Source organism: Oncorhynchus kisutch, unplaced genomic scaffold (assembly GCF_002021735.2).
Source record: "Oncorhynchus kisutch isolate 150728-3 unplaced genomic scaffold, Okis_V2 Okis02a-Okis13b_hom, whole genome shotgun sequence".
NCBI lineage: Eukaryota > Metazoa > Chordata > Actinopteri > Salmoniformes > Salmonidae > Oncorhynchus > Oncorhynchus kisutch.
The window spans coordinates 7,050,692-7,067,996 of record NW_022261979.1 but is presented as its reverse complement, the minus strand read 5'-3'; the positions used below and the strand labels follow the sequence as shown (position 1 = coordinate 7,067,996).

The 17,305-nt window shown below is 46.9% G+C and overlaps 1 protein-coding gene across 1 annotated transcript in view; it reads left to right on the top strand.

Annotated features, from left to right (window-relative positions):
- LOC109884938 (collagen alpha-1(XIV) chain) overlaps window positions 1-17,305 on the top strand; it is a 235,565-nt gene that overhangs the window by 76,299 nt on the left and 141,961 nt on the right. Inside the window, 8 exon segments of the mRNA XM_031811818.1 lie at window positions 538-699; window positions 1,788-1,948; window positions 5,261-5,390; window positions 5,572-5,717; window positions 7,687-7,816; window positions 8,638-8,777; window positions 11,650-11,776; window positions 11,970-12,109. Coding sequence (XP_031667678.1) covers window positions 538-699; window positions 1,788-1,948; window positions 5,261-5,390; window positions 5,572-5,717; window positions 7,687-7,816; window positions 8,638-8,777; window positions 11,650-11,776; window positions 11,970-12,109 — 1,136 coding nt within the window.

Here is a 17,305-nt window from a genome sequence, read left to right as displayed (position 1 = left end):
GGACACAGTTAGTGGTTTTGATGTTGTCGGTAGGACACAGTTAGTGGTTTTGATGCTGTCGGTAGGACACAGTTAGTGGTTTTGATGTTGTCGGTAGGACACAGTTAGTGGTTTTGATGCTGTCGGTAGGACACAGTTAGTGGTTTTGATGCTGTCGGTAGGATACAGTTAGTGGTTTTGATGCTGTCGGTAGGACAGTTAGTGGTTTTGATGCTGTCGGTAGGACAGTTAGTTGTTTTAGAGATAAAGGCTGACATGGTGACACGCTTGGATACACTTTGGTCCTTTGTGTTTTGTTCAGGGAAACAAGATCTAAATCTTGATCTAAATCTTGATCTAAATCTTGATCTAAATCTTGATCTAAATCTTAATCTAAATCTTGATCTAAATCTTGATCTAGATCTTAATCTTGATCTAGACCTTAATCTAAATCTTAATCTAAATCTTAATCTAAATCTTGATCTTGATCTAAATATTAATCTTGATCTTAATCTCGATCTTAATCTTGATCTTCGTGCTCTCTCTCCCTGTGTGCAGGTGTAAAGAATGCTGATGAGAATGAGCTGAGGGCCATAGCTTCTGAGCCTGACAACACTCATGTGTACAACGTGGCAGACTTCAGCGTCATGAGCTCTATCATAGAGGGACTGACCCAGATAGTCTGTGAACGGGTAGAGGAGCAGGACAAGGAGATCAAAGGTGAACAAATCAAATCAGAGAGCAAAGATGTTGGCACGTCAGTCCACAAACTACTGTATATCTTTACAGTACATACTGTCTCATTCACTTAGACACAGTACCCAGTCTTCAGTCATCATACTACTGTATATCTTTACAGTACATACTGTCTCATTCACTTAGACACATTACCCAGTCTTCAGTCCTCATACCATCTCATTCACTTAGACACAGTACCCAGTCTTCAGTCCTCATACCATCTCATTCACTTAGACATAGTGCCCAGTCTTCAGTCCTCATACTGTCTCATTCACTTAGACACAGTACCCAGTCTTCAGTCCTCATACTACTGTATATCTTTACAGTACATACTGTCTCATTCACTTAGACACAGTACCCAGTCTTCAGTCCTCATACCATCTCATTCACTTAGACATAGTGCCCAGTCTTCAGTCCTCATACCATCTCATTCACTTAGACATAGTGCCCAGTCTTTAATATTGAGGCCTCATGTTGTCACCCAGTCTTTAATATTGAGGCCTCAGGTTGTCACTACAAATCTGAGCTGAAATAACTCCTGTCTGTTTAATACACTTCATACAGAATCATCATAATGCCGTCCATATGTAGTACATACTGAATAAACACGCACTTAGACATACACACTTAGAAAAAAGGGTTCCAAAAGGGTTCTTCGGCTGTCCCCATAGGAATACCTTTATTGGTTACAGGTAGAACCCTTCTGGGTTCCATTTAGAACCCTCTATGGAAAGAGTTCTACATGGAAGGGTTCCATGTAGAACCTGGAGCCAAAAGGGTTCTAGTTGGAACCAAACATAATTCTTCATAGGGTTCTCCTATGGGGACAGCCGAAGAACCCTTTTAGGTTCTAGATAGCATTTTTTTTTTCTAAGAGTGTACTGTACAAACTTTCCATACCATGTATTCTCTAACGATCCGTTGTCATGTATCTCCAGAGGAGACAGCAGAACAGGAGACACAGGGAGCCCCTCAGGACCTAGTGACATCAACATGTCCATACAGTATACTGTACAGTCTCTCACCTTAGATGATGCTGTCCTGTACTATCTGAATGTGTGTTCCTCCAGGAGAGTCTACAGGTCAGGAGACACAGGGAGCCCCTCAGGACCTAGTGACATCAGAGGTGACAGCCAGGAGTTTCAGGGTGTCCTGGAGTCACGCTCCCGGCAGTGTAGAGAAGTACCGTGTGGTGTTCTACCCTGCTACCCAGGGAGGACGGCCTGAAGAGGTATACACACTCCATCTTACTCTCCCACCCAATAGGGTTTTTAATGTCCATCTGTTGCAGGTGAAACAAAGGGGATTGGAACCCAAATGATTTTCTAATTGTTTCATTCTCGAATAGAATCCTACATTTTTTATCGTTCCGTTCCGAACAGAACAATAAAGTTCTGAACCGGTTCAAACCAATAAAAAGTATCAGTTTATATTTTTAATTTCTGTTCCTTTTTTAAACGTGTAAAATCAATCGACAGTTGTTTACATTTAGCTCATTAAATGACTTCACCAATCAAATGACTCGTTCCAGGTTCCGTTTCTGTTCCTTGAAAAATTTATATAACTGGATGTATTGACTCCAGATGTTCAGTCTCTGTGTATCTCTCTGACCCAGTCTCTCTGTGTATCTCTCTGACCCAGTCTCTCTGTGTATCTCTCTGACCCAGTCTCTGTGTATCTCTCTGACCCAGTATCTCTGTGTATCTCTCTGACCCAGTATCTCTGTGTATCTCTCTGACCCAGTCTCTCTGTATCTCTATGACCCAGTATCTGTGTATCTCTCTGACCCAGTCTCTGTGTATCTCTCTGACCCAGTCTCTGTGTATCTCTCTGACCCAGTCTCTTTGTGTCTCTCTGACCCAGTATCTCTGTGTATCTCTCTGACCCAGTCTCTTTGTGTCTTTCTGACCCAGTCTCTGTGTATCTCTCTGACCCAGTATCTCTGTGTATCTCTCTGACCCAGTATCTCTGTGTATCTCTCTGACCCAGTCTCTGTGTATCTCTCTGACCCAGTCTCTCTGTGTATCTCTCTGACCCAGTCTCTCTGTGTATCTCTCTGACCCAGTCTCTGTGTATCTCTCTGACCCAGTCTCTCTGTGTATCTCTCTGACCCAGTCTCTGTGTATCTCTCTGACCTAGGCTCTGTGTATCTCTGTGTATCTCTCTGACCCAGTATCTGTGTATCTCTCTGACCCAGTATCTCTGTGTATCTCTCTGACCCAGTCTCTCTGTATCTCTATGACCCAGTATCTGTGTATCTCTCTGACCCAGTCTCTGTGTATCTCTCTGACCCAGTCTCTGTGTATCTCTCTGACCCAGTCTCTTTGTGTCTCTCTGACCCAGTCTCTGTGTATCTCTCTGACCCAGTCTCTTTGTGTCTTTCTGACCCAGTCTCTGTGTACCTCTCTGACCCAGTATCTCTGTGTATCTCTCTGACCCAGTATCTCTGTGTATCTCTCTGACCCAGTCTCTGTGTATCTCTCTGACCCAGTCTCTCTGTGTATCTCTCTGACCCAGTCTCTCTGTGTATCTCTCTGACCCAGTCTCTGTGTATCTCTCTGACCCAGTCTCTCTGTGTATCTCTCTGACCCAGTCTCTGTGTATCTCTCTGACCTAGGCTCTGTGTATCTCTGTGTATCTCTCTGACCCAGTCTCTGTGTATCTCTCTGACCCAGTATCTCTGTGTATCTCTCTGACCCAGTCTCTGTGTATCTCTCTGACCCAGTCTCTGTGTATCTCTCTGACCCAGTATCTCTGTGTATCTTTGTGTATCTCTCTGACCCGGTCTCTGTGTATCTCTCTGACCCAGTATCTCTGTGTATCTCTCTTTGTATCTCTCTGACCCAGTCTCTGTGTATCTCTCTGACCCAGTCTCTGTGTATCTCTCTGACCCAGTCTCTGTGTATCTCTCTGACCCAGTCTCTGTGTATCTCTCTGACCCAGTCTCTGTGTATCTCTCTGACCCAGTATCTCTGTGTATCTCTCTGACCCAGTCTCTGTGTATCTCTCTGACCCAGTCTCTGTGTATCTCTCTGACCCAGTATCTCTGTGTATCTCTCTGACCCAGTATCTCTGTGTATCTCTCTGACCCAGTCTCTGTGTATCTATCTGACCCAGTATCTCTGTGTATCTCTCTGACCCAGTCTCTGTGTATCTCTCTGACCCATTATCTCTGTGTATCTTTGTATATCTCTCTGACCCAGTCTCTGTGTATCTCTCTGACCCAGTCTCTGTGTATCTCTCTGACCCAGTCTCTGTGTATCTCTCTGACCCAGTATCTCTGTGTATCTTTGTGTATCTCTCTGACCCAGTATCTCTGTGTATCTCTCTGACCCAGTCTCTGTGTATCTCTCTGACCCAGTCTCTGTGTATCTCTCTGACCCAGTATCTCTGTGTATCTCTCTGACCCAGTATCTCTGTGTATCTCTCTGACCCAGTCTCTGTGTATCTATCTGACCCAGTATCTCTGTGTATCTCTCTGACCCAGTCTCTGTGTATCTCTCTGACCCATTATCTCTGTGTATCTTTGTATATCTCTCTGACCCAGTCTCTGTGTATCTCTCTGACCCAGTCTCTGTGTATCTCTCTGACCCAGTCTCTGTGTATCTCTCTGACCCAGTATCTCTGTGTATCTTTGTGTATCTCTCTGACCCAGTATCTCTGTGTATCTCTCTGACCCAGTCTCTGTGTATCTCTCTGACCCAGTCTCTGTGTATCTCTCTGACCCAGTATCTCTGTGTATCTCTCTGACCCAGTATCTCTGTGTATCTCTCTGACCCAGTCTCTGTGTATCTCTCTGACCCAGTCTCTGTGTATCTCTCTGACCCAGTCTCTGTGTATCTCTCTGACCCAGTCTCTGTGTATCTCTCTGACCTAGGCTCTGTGTATCTCTGTATCTCTATGACCCAGTATCTGTGTATCTCTCTGACCCAGTCTCTGTGTATCTCTCTGACCCAGTCTCTGTGTATCTCTCTGACCCAGTCTCTGTGTATCTCTCTGACCCAGTCTCTTTGTGTCTTTCTGACCCAGTCTCTGTGTATCTCTCTGACCCAGTATCTCTGTGTATCTCTCTGACCCAGTATCTCTGTGTATCTCTCTGACCCAGTCTCTGTGTATCTCTCTGACCCAGTATCTCTGTGTATCTCTCTGACCCAGTCTCTGTGTATCTCTCTGACCCAGTATCTCTGTGTATCTTTGTGTATCTCTCTGACCCGGTCTCTGTGTATCTCTCTGACCCAGTATCTCTGTGTATCTCTCTTTGTATCTCTCTGACCCAGTCTCTGTGTATCTCTCTGACCCAGTCTCTGTGTATCTCTCTGACCCAGTCTCTGTGTATCTCTCTGACCCAGTCTCTGTGTATCTCTCTGACCCAGTCTCTGTGTATCTCTCTGACCCAGTATCTCTGTGTATCTCTCTTTGTATCTCTCTGACCCAGTCTCTGTGTATTTCTCTGACCCAGTATCTCTGTGTATCTCTCTGACCCAGTCTCTGTGTATTTCTCTGACCCAGTATCTCTGTGTATCTCTCTTTGTATCTCTCCCAGGCTGTGGTGGACGGCACAGAGAACTCTGTGGTTCTGCGGTATCTCAACTCCTTAACAGAGTACCAGTTAGCTGTGTTTGCTGTCTACACCAGCTCAGCTAGCGAGGCACTTCGTGGCAGCGAGACCACATGTGAGTCCACCTCCCTTCTCATTGTCAGCAAGACTATTTTCTACACTTGTTCTTTTTTTCCTCCTGGGCCAAGTTGGATGTGTGTAAACATAGTCTTTCACCTGGGTTTAACCCAACTCTCTGTGTGTGTCTGTTCGTTCCTGTGTGTGCGTGTTCCTGCTTGTGTTCACGTGTGTCTCAGTGGCTCTCCCCATGGTGAACGGCCTGGAGCTGTACGACGTTACCCACAACACCATGCGGGCGCGGTGGAGCGGTGTGCAGGGCATCTCGGGGTACATGGTCCTATACGCCCCCCTGACTAACGACCAGGCCTCCGACGAGAAAGAGGTACCCCAGCCGGAGGGCCGCGAGCCTGGGTGGGATCGGTCTGGGGGAGGGTTCTTCCTGGAGGGGCTGCTGGTGGTCCGTGTCTCTTTTCTTCTGATGAAATATAGCATATATTAGTTATAGTATATTAGTTTAGTTCCTAAACCACAGGAGCACCGGGGGTGGGAGGCCTTGTGTCAGTAGATCTGCTGCTGAACAGAACCAGCAGAACCCTGGTGATCTGGAGGCTCCACAGGCTTATTGGATCGGGTGGTGTCATGGAGGCAGGAGAGGCCTCAATAAGAGGACATCCTCTGTCCCTGTCTCTGTCTGTCCCTGTCTCTGTCCCTGTCTCTGTCTCTGTCCCTATCTCTGTCCCTGTCTCTGTCCCTGTCTCTCTCTGTCCATGTATCTGTCCCTGTCTCTCTCTGTCCCTATCTCTGTCTCGGTATCTGTCCCTGTCTCTGTCTCTGTCTCTCTCTGTCCCTGTCTCTGTCCCTGTCTCTGTCTCTGTACCTGTCCCTCTCTGTCCCCGTCTCTGTCCCTGTCCCTGTCTCTGTCCCTGTCTCTGTCTCTGTCCCTATCTCTGTCCCTATCTCTGTCCCTGTCTCTGTCCCTGTCCCTGTCCCTGTCTCTCTCTGTCCATGTATCTGTCCCTGTCCCTGTCTCTCTCTGTCCCTATCTCTGTGTCTGTCCCTGTTTCTATCTCTGTCCCTGTCTCTGTCCCCGTCTCTGTCCCTGTCCCTCTCTGTCCCCGTCTCTGTCCCTGTCCCTATCTCTGTCCGTGTATCTGTCCCTGTCTCTGTCTCTTTCTCTGTCCGTGTATCTGTCCCTGTCCCTAGCTCTGTCCCTGTCTCTGTCCCTGTCCCGATCTCTGTCTCTGTCCCTGTCTCTGTCCCTGTCCCTGTCTCTGTCCCTGTCCCTGTCCCTGTCCCTGTCCCTGTCTCTGTCTCTAGAGAACATGTTGCAGAGGAAAATGAGCTGTTTTACATTTTGACATGAGGGGGTAGAGAGGAAAATGAGCTGTTTTACATTTTGACATGAGGGGTAGAGAGGAAAATGAGCTGTTTTACATTTTGACATGAGGGGGCAGAGAGGAAAATGAGCTGTTTTACATTTTGACATGAGGGGGTAGAGAGGAAAATGAGCTGTTTTACATTTTGACATGAGGGGTAGAGAGGAAAATGAGCTGTTTTACATTTTGACCTGAGGGGGCAGAGAGGAAAATGAGCTGTTTTACATTTTGACCTGAGGGGGCAGAGAGGAAAATGAGCTGTTTTACATTTTGACATGAGGGCAGAGAGGAAAATGAGCTGTTTTACATTTTGCCATAGGGTGGATTTTTGTATTTGTTAATATGATATCTGAGTGACACTGACTAACAGAATCGATGGGGCCCCTGGTCGGTATTTCAACCATGATAACAAGTTTAGATAGCTGTCCACTAAACTAACTGACATGGGCTAATTGACTGACTATCAGTGACTGACGCAACAAGAGAAAAACTGATGATGTACCACCACATTTTGAAATTGCACCCTGTGTATTCTAATCTTCTAACCCGCAACAGTAAATTGAGACCTCGACTGAGTTTCTAAAATATATATATATATTATGGGGAACTTTGGTTTTACCTCTCTGTGTGTGGCCCGCGGCCGCGGTCCGGAAGATTCCACAAGATAAACGACTCTGCTTTTTCTACAGTATTGCGTGCCTCAGAAATAATACTGTACGTTCTGTACAGCTGTCTTCAGACCGTGCAAAGAAGTTACATGTTTCATGTTGAATTATTCTGCGTACTAATCAGGCTTCCAGATGGCGCTTCTTGGCTTCAGTCCCAACAGTGCCCTGTTCCCCATATAGTCCACTACATTAGTCCACTACACAAGTAGTGCACTATATAAGGAATAGGTTGTAATTTGGGACTCGTACCACTGTGTCACCTGGACCTTCATCGATGCTTTCCCATTTCCCCCTTTAATACCAACAGATGAAGGTGTCAGACGCCGTAACTGATCTACAGCTGGAGGACTTGACTCCTGCCACTGAGTACACGGTGACAGTCTACGCCATGTATGGAGAAGAAGCTAGCGATCCTATGAGTAGCCAGCAGACCACCTGTAAGTGTCCTCTTAAACTTACTGTTAAATATTCAACGATTCAGATAAAGGACAGGTATACTGTGGGTCTTCCTGAGGACAGATATACTGAAGGTCTTCCTGAGGACAGATACACTGTAGGTCTTCCTGAGGACAGATATACTGTAGGTCTTCCTGATGACAGAAATACTGAAGGTCTTCCTGAGGACAGATATACTGAAGGTCTTCCTGAGGACAGATATACTGAAGGTCTTCCTGAGGACAGATATACTGTAGGTCTTCCTGAGGACAGATATACTGAAGGTCTTCCTGAGGACAGATATACTGAAGGTCTTCCTGAGGACAGATATAATGAAGGTCTTCCTGAGGACAGATATACTGTAGGTCTTCCTGAGGACAGATATACTGAAGGTCTTCCTGAGGACAGATATACTGAAGGTCTTCCTGAGGACAGATATACTGAAGGTCTTCCTGAGGACAGATATACTGAAGGTCTTCCTGAGGACAGATATACTGAAGGTCTTCCTGAGGACAGATATACTGTAGGTCTTCCTGAGGACAGATATACTGAAGGTCTTCCTGAGGACAGATATACTGAAGGTCTTCCCGAGGACAGATATACTGAAGGTCTTCCTGAGGACAGATATACTGAAGGTCTTCCTGAGGACAGATATACTGAAGGTCTTCCCGAGGACAGATATACTGAAGGTCTTCCTGTCTTCAGAAGTTGTAGCTGTATAGCACGTAGTGTCTGCTGATGGAAAAGGGCTCTGTAAATACATTTGATTGATTGATTGATCTCTTCAACATGACATTTTGAGTTAACCCCTTTGTGTCTGCAGTGCCACTGAGCCCTCCCAAGAACCTTGTGTTCTCTGAGGTGGACCACAACTCAGCCAAACTGTCGTGGGAAGCTGCCTCTAGGAAGGTGACAGGATACCGCATCATGTACGTCAAGACTGACGGGCTAAAGACTGATGAGGTGAGAGACAACACTAGGGGACTTAACCTAGAACAAGACTAGGGGATTTAACCTAGAATGAGACTAGGGGATTTAACCTAGAACAAGACTAGGGATTTAACCAAGAACAAGACTAGGGGATTTAACCTAAAACAAGACTAGGGGATTTAACCTAGAACAAGACTAGGGGATTTAACCTAGATTTAACCAAGAACAAGACAAGGGGATTTAACCAAGAACAAGACTAAGGGATTTAACCTAGAACAAGACTAGTGGATTTAACCTAGAACAAGACAAGGGGATATAACCTAGAACAAGACAAGGAGATTTAACCTAGAATGAGACTAGGGGATTTAACCTAGAACAAGACTAGGGATTTAACCTAAAACAAGACTAGGGGATTTAACCTAGAATGAGACTAGGGGATTTAACCTAGAACAAGACTAGGGATTTAACCAAGAACAAGACTAGGGGATTTAACCTAAAACAAGACTAGGGGATTTAACCTAGAATGAGACTAGGGGATTTAACCTAGAACAAGACTAGGAGATTTAACCTAGAACGAGACTAGGGGATTTAACCTAGAACAAGACTAGGGGATTTAACCTAGTACAAGACTAGGGGATTTAACCTAGAACAAGACTAGGGGATTTAACCTAGAACAAGACAAGGAGATTTAACCAAGAACAAGACAAGGGGATTTAACCAAGAACAAGACTAGGGGATTTAACCTAGAACAAGACTAGGAGATTTAACCTAGAACGAGACTAGGGGATTTAACCTAGAACAAGACTAGGGGATTTAACCTAGTACAAGACTAGGGGATTTAACCTAGAACAAGACTAGGGGATTTAACCTAGAACGAGACTAGGGGATTTAACCAAGAACAAGACTAGGGGATTTAACCAAGAACAAGACTAAGGGATTTAACCTAAAACAAGACTAGGGGATTTAACCTAGAACAAGACTAGGGGATTTAACCTAGAACAAGACTAGAGGATTTAACCTAGAACAAGACTAGGGGATTTAACCTAGAACAAGACTAGGGGATTTAACCTAGTACAAGACTAGGGGATTTAACCTAGAACAAGACTAGGGATTTAACATAGAGTTATCCATATATTACATCTGAACTTTCTGTCTGTCTGTTCGGTCTGTCTGTCTGTCTGTCTGTCGTCTGTCTGTTGTCTGTCTGGTCTGTCTGTCTGTCTGTCCTGTCTGTCTGTCTGTCTGTCTGTCTGTCTGTCTGTCTGTCTGTCTGTCTGTCTGTCTGTCTGTCTGTCTGTCTGTCTGTCTGTCTGTCTGTCTGTCTGTCTGTCTGTCTGTCCTGTCTGTCTGTCTGTCTGTCTGTCTGTCTGTCTGTCTGTCCTGTCTGGCTGTCTGTCTGTCTGTCTGTCTGTCCTGTCTGTCTGTCTGTCTGTCTGTCTGTCTGTCTGTCTGTCTGTCTGTCTGTCTGTCTGTCGTTCTGTCTGTCTGTTCTGTCTGTCTGTCTGTCTGTCTGTCTTGTCTGTCTGTCTGTCTGTCTGTCTGTCTGTCTGTCTGTCTGTCTGTCTGTCTGTCTGTCTGTCTGTCTGTCTGTCTGTCTGTCTGTCTGTCTGTCTGTCTGTCTGTCTGTCTGTCTGTCTGTCTGTCTGTCTGTCTGTCTGTCTGTCTGTCTGTCTGTCTGTCTGTCTGTCTGTCTGTCTGTCTGTCTGTCTGTCTGTCTGTCTGTCTGTCTGTCTGTCTGTCTGTCTGTCTGTCTGTCTGTCTGTCTGTCTGTCTGTCTGTCTGTCTGTCTGTCTGTCTGTCTGTCTGTCTGTCTGTCTGTCTGTCTGTCTGTCTGTCTGTCTGTCTGTCTGTCTGTCTGTCTGTCTGTCTGTCTGTCTGTCTGTCTGTCTGTCTGTCTGTCTGTCTGTCTGTCTGTCTGTCTGTCTGTCTGTCTGTCTGTCTGTCTGTCTGTCTGTCTGTCTGTCTGTCTGTCTGTCTGTCTGTCTGTCTGTCTGTCTGTCTGTCTGTCTGTCTGTCTGTCTGTCTGTCTGTCTGTCTGTCTGTCTGTCTGTCTGTCTGTCTGTCTGTCTGTCTGTCTGTCTGGTCTGTCTGTCTGTCTGTCTGTCTGTCTGTCTGTCTGTCTGTCTGTCTGTCTGTCTGTCTGTCTGTCTGTCTGTCTGTCTGTCTGTCTGTCTGTCTGTCTGTCTGTCTGTCTGTCTGTCTGTCTGTCTGTCTGTCTGTCTGTCTGTCTGTCTGTCTGTCTGTCTGTCTGTCGTCTGTCTGTCTGTCTGTCTGTCTGTCTGTCTGTCTGTCTGTCTGTCTGTCTGTCTGTCTGTCTGTCTGTCTGTCTGTCTGTCTGTCTGTCTGTCTGTCTGTCTGTCTGTCTGTCTGTCTGTCTGTCTGTCTGTCTGTCTGTCCTCTCAATACTGTGTGTCTCTCTCTTCTGTCAATACTGTGTCTCTTTCTCTTCTGTCAATACTGTGTCTCTTTCTCTTCTGTCAATACTGTGTCTCTTTCTCTTCTGTCAATACTGTCTCTTTCTCTTCTGTCAATACTGTGTCTCTCTCTCTCTCTTCTGTCAATACTGTGTGTCTCTCTCTCTCTTCTGTCAATACTGTGTGTCTCTCTCTCTCTTCTGTCAATACTGTGTGTCTCTCTCTCTCTTCTGTCAATACTGTGTGTCTCTCTCTCTCTTCTGTCAATACTGTGTGTCTCTCTCTCTTCTGTCAATACTGTGTCTCTCTCTCTTCTGTCAATACTGTGTGTCTCTCTCTCTTCTGTCAATACTGTGTGTCTCTCTCTCTTCTGTCAATAATGTGTCTCTCTCTCTCTTCTGCCAATACTGTGTGTCTCTCTCTCTCTCTTATGTCAATACTGTGTGTCTCTCTCTCTTCTGTCAATACTGTGTGTCTCTGTTTCCCCTTAGGTGGATGTGGGTCCAGTCACGTCCTGGACTCTGAATGACCTGAAATCTGCAACGGAGTATGAGGTAGCCATATTTGGGATCTACGACGAGGGCCAATCAGAAGCTCTCTCTGGCAGCTTCACCACCGGTAAGAACCAATCAGAGTCTCTCAGAGTAGTGCCAGATGGACAGGGTTTTCACTTTAGGAACTATGTTATTGGTACTAACCAGGTCAGAATAGGACTGTAGTATGAGTTTTTCCAGTCAGAAGTCATGTTTGTTTTACTTCATGTTGTAGCTGATCCTCCTGTTCTGATGATGCTGTTTGATCTCTCTAATAGACCCTGTGCCAGAACCTCTTGACCTCCAGGCCAGTGAGGTCACCGCAGAGAGCTTCCGGGTCAGCTGGGGTCACTCTGCTCCGGGTATCGTCCTCTACAAACTGACCTGGGCTCCTTATGATGGAGGGGACACTAAGGAGGTCAGTATGGGGTCAACCCACTAAGGAGGTTAGGACAGGGACAACCCACTAAGGAGGTTGGTACTGGGACAACCCACTAAGGAGGTTGGTACTGGGACAACCCACTAAGGAGGTTGGTACTGGGACAACCCACTAAGGAGGTTGGTACTGGGACACCCCACTAAGGAGGTTGGTACTGGGATAACCCACTAAGGAGGTCGGTACTGGGATAACCCACTAAAGTGGTTGGTACTGAGATAACCCACTAAGGAGGTTGGTACTGGGACAACCCACTAAGGAGATTAGTACTGAGACAACCCACTAAGGAGGTTGGTTCTGGAACAATCCACTATGGAGGTTGGTACTGGGACAACCCACTAAGGAGGTTGGTACTGAGACAACCCACTAAGGAGGTCGGTACTGGGGTAACCCACTAAGGAGGTTGGTACTGAGATAACCCACTAAGGAGGTTGGCACTGGGACAACCCACTAAGGAGGTTGGTTCTGGAACAATCCACTATGGAGGTTGGTACTGGGACAACCCACTAAGGAGGTTGGTACTGGGACAATCCACTAAGGAGGTTGGTAATGGGATAACCCACTAAGGAGGTCGGTACTGGGATAACCCACTAAGGAGTTTGGTACTGGGATAATCCACTAAGGAGGTTGGTACTGGGATAATCCACTAAGGAGATTGGTACTGGGACAACCCACTAAGGAGGTCGGTACTGGGACAACCCACTAAGGAGGTCAGTACTGGGATAACCCACCAAGGAGGTTGGTACTGGGACAACCCACTAAGGAGGTTGGTACTGAGACAACCCACTAAGGAGGTTGGTACTGGGATAACCCACTAAGGAGGTTGGTACTGGGATAACCCACTAAGGAGGTTGGTACTGGGACAACCCACTAAGGAGGTTGGTACTGAGACAACCCACTAAGGAGGTTGGTACTGGGACAACCCACTAAGGAGATTAGTACTGAGACAACCCACTAAGGAGGTTGGTTCTGGAACAATCCACTATGGAGGTTGGTACTGGGACAACCCACTAAGGAGGTTGGTACTGAGACAACCCACTAAGGAGGTCGGTACTGGGGTAACCCACTAAGGAGGTTGGTACTGAGATAACCCACTAAGGAGGTTGGTACTGGGACAACCCACTAAGGAGGTTGGTTCTGGAACAATCCACTATGGAGGTTGGTACTGGGACAACCCACTAAGGAGGTTGGTACTGGGACAATCCACTAAGGAGGTTGGTAATGGGATAACCCACTAAGGAGGTCGGTACTGGGATAACCCACTAAGGAGTTTGGTACTGGGATAATCCACTAAGGAGGTTGGTACTGGGATAATCCACTAAGGAGATTGGTACTGGGACAACCCACTAAGGAGGTCGGTACTGGGACAACCCACTAAGGAGGTCAGTACTGGGATAACCCACCAAGGAGGTTGGTACTGGGACAACCCACTAAGGAGGTTGGTACTGAGACAACCCACTAAGGAGGTTGGTACTGGGATAACCCACTAAGGAGGTTGGTACTGGGATAACCCACTAAGGAGGTTGGTACTGGGACAACCCACTAAGGAGGTTGGTACTGAGACAACCCACTAAGGAGGTTGGTGCTGGGATAACCCACTAAGGAGGTCGGTACTGGGATAATCCACTAAAGAGGTTGGTACTGGGATAACCCACTAAGGAGGTTGGTACTGAGACAACCCACTAAGGAGGTTGGTGCTGGGATAACCCACTAAGGAGGTCGGTACTGGGATAATCCACTAAGGAGGTTGGTTCTGGGACAACCCACTAAGGAGGTTGGTTCTGGGACAACCCACTAAGGAGGTTGGTTCTGGGACAATCCACTAAGGAGGTTGGTTCTGGGACAATCCACTAAGGAGGTTGGTTCTGGGACAATCCACTAAGGAGGTTGGTACTGGGATAACCCACCAAGGAGGTTGGTACTGGGACAATCCACTAAGGAGGTTGGTACTGGGATAACCCACTAAGGAGGTTGGTACTGGGATAACCCACTAAGGAGGTTGGTACTGGGATAACCCACTAAGGAGGTTGGTTCTGGGACAACCCACTAAGGAGGTTGGTTCTGGGACAATCCACTAAGGAGGTTGGTTCTGGGACAATCCACTAAGGAGGTTGGTACTGGGACAATCCACTAAGGAGGTTGGTTCTGGGACAATCCACTAAGGAGGTTGGTTCTGGGACAATCCACTAAGGAGGTTGGTACTGGGACAATCCACTAAGGAGGTTGGTTCTGGGACAATCCACTAAGGAGGTTGGTTCTGGGACAATCCACTAAGGAGGTTGGTTCTGGGACAATCCACTAAGGAGGTTGGTTCTGGGACAATCCACTAAGGAGGTTGGTTCTGGGACAATCCACTAAGGAGGTTGGTTCTGGGACAACCCACTAAGGAGGTTGGTACTGGGATAACCCACTAAGGAGGTTGGTACTGGGACAATCCACTAAGGAGGTTGGTTCTGGGACAATCCACTAAGGAGGTTGGTTCTGGGACAATCCACTAAGGAGGTTGGTACTGGGATAATCCACTAAGGAGGTTGGTTCTGGGACAATCCACTAAGGAGGTTGGTTCTGGGACAACCCACTAAGGAGGTTGGTACTGGGACAATCCACTAAGGAGGTTGGTACTGGGACAATCCACTAAGGAGGTTGGTTCTGGGACAATCCACTAAGGAGGTTGGTTCTGGGACAACCCACTAAGGAGGTTGGTACTGGGACAATCCACTAAGGAGGTTGGTTCTGGGACAACCCACTAAGGAGGTTGGTTCTGGGACAGTCCACTAAGGTTGGTTCTGGGACAATCCACTAAGGAGGTTGGTTCTGGGACAATCCACTAAGGAGGTTGGTTCTGGGACAATCCACTAAGGAGGTTGGTTCTGGGACAATCCACTAAGGAGGTTGGTTCTGGGACAACCCACTAAGGAGGTTGGTACTGGGACAATCCACTAAGGAGGTTGGTTCTGGGACAACCCACTAAGGAGGTTGGTTCTGGGACAGTCCACTAAGGTTGGTTCTGGGACAATCCACTAAGGAGGTTGGTTCTGGGACAATCCACTAAGGAGGTTGGTTCTGGGACAATCCACTAAGGAGGTTGGTTCTGGGACAATCCACTAAGGAGGTTGGTACTGGGATAACCCACTAAGGAGGTTGGTACTGGGACAATCCACTAAGGAGGTTGGTTCTGGGACAATCCACTAAGGAGGTTGGTTCTGGGACAATCCACTAAGGAGGTTGGTTCTGGGACAATCCACTAAGGAGGTTGATTCTGGGACAATCCACTAAGGAGGTTGGTTCTGGGACAACCCACTAAGGAGGTTGGTACTGGGACAATCCACTAAGGAGGTTGGTACTGGGACAATCCACTAAGGAGGTTGGTACTGGGACAATCCAAAAGGGAAACCAGACCTGGATCAATACATTTGTCAAATGCTTCCTGAGACTCTTGCTGCTCTTCATTTAGTTTGCCAGGTAAAATAGAATACATGGAATAGTCCCAAAAGTGCAAACTCCAATACTCATAATCCAAGTTAGCTACTTGACTTGATTGGATGCCTGATTGACTAGGTTTTTAGTGGCTGATATAACTGGGATCCTGGCTCAGATCCAAAGTGTTGATCATCTGTCCTTAACAAGAGAACACCAGCTGTAGAACGGCACAATGCTCCAGTCTCTAGCCAGCTGGTGAAATATTAGCCTGTTGCCAGATCTGTTTGTGCTGTTTAGCCAACTCCTATGACACACAGCCATTGGAGTTGGCTATAAAGCACAATCCGTTATGGCCCCAAGCTAGTGAAATATGCTCTCGGAACTGACTGACCAGCCTCATGCATCACCTGTGTCTGGCCTTTTTCCTGACTGACTACTGTAGCTAGCTGGTCTTTACAGATAGCACTGCAGGTCTGTGTGTTTACCGGGAGTCACTGCAGCAGAAAATAATATACTGCTGATGCTGTGGAGTAGATACACTGTGTCTGTGAGGTAGGGTGGTGGAATGTTACCGTGGAGTAGATACACTGTGTCTGTGAGGTAGGGTGGTAGAATGTTACTGTGGAGTAGATACACTGTGTCTGTGAGGTAGGGTGGTGGAATGTTACTGTGGAGTAGATACACTGTGTCTGTGAGGTAGGGTGGTGGAATGTTACCGTGGAGTAGATACACTGTGTCTGTGAGGTAGGGTGGTAGAATGTTACTGTGGAGTAGATACACTGTGTCTGTGAGGTAGGGTGGTGGAATGTTAGTGTGGAGTAGATACACTGTGTCTGTGAGGTAGGGTGATAGAATGTTACTGTGGAGTAGATACACTGTGTCTGTGAGGTAGGGTGGTGGAATGTTACTGTGGAGTAGATACACTGTGTCTGTGAGGTAGGGTGGTGGAATGTTACTGTGGAGTAGATACACTGTGTCTGTGAGGTAGGGTGGTAGAATGTTACTGTGGAGTAGATACACTGTGTCTGTGAGGTAGGGTGGTGGAATGTTACTGTGGAGTAGATACACTGTGTCTGTGAGGTAGGGTGGTGGAATGTTACTGTGGAGTAGATACACTGTGTCTGTGAGGTAGGGTGGTGGAATGTTACTGTGGAGTAGATGCACTGTGTCTGTGAGGTAGGGTAATGGGATGTTACTGTGGAGTAGATACACTGTGTCTGTGAGGTAGGGTGGTGGAATGTTACTGTGGAGTAGATACACTGTGTCTGTGAGGTAGGGTGGTGGAATGTTACTGTGGAGTAGATACACTGTGTCTGTGAGGTAGGGTGGTAGAATGTTACTGTGGAGTAGATACACTGTGTCTGTGAGGTAGGGTGGTAGAATGTTACTGTGGAGTAGATACACTGTGTGTGTCTGTGAGGTAGGGTAATGGGATGTTACTGTGGAGTAGATACACTGTGTCTGTGAGGTAGGGTGGTGGAATGTTACTGTGGAGTAGATACACTGTGTATGTGAGGTAGGGTGGTATAATGTTACTGTGGAGTAGATACACTGTGTCTGTGAGGTAGGGTGGTGGAATGTTACTGTGGAGTAGATACACTGTGTCTGTGAGGTAGGGTGGTGGAATGTTACTGTGGAGTAGATACACTGTGTCTGTGAGGTAGGGTGGTGGAATGTTACTGTGGAGTAGATACACTGTGTCTGTGAGGTAGGGTGGTAGAATGTTACTGTGGAGTAGATACTGTGTCTGTGAGGTAG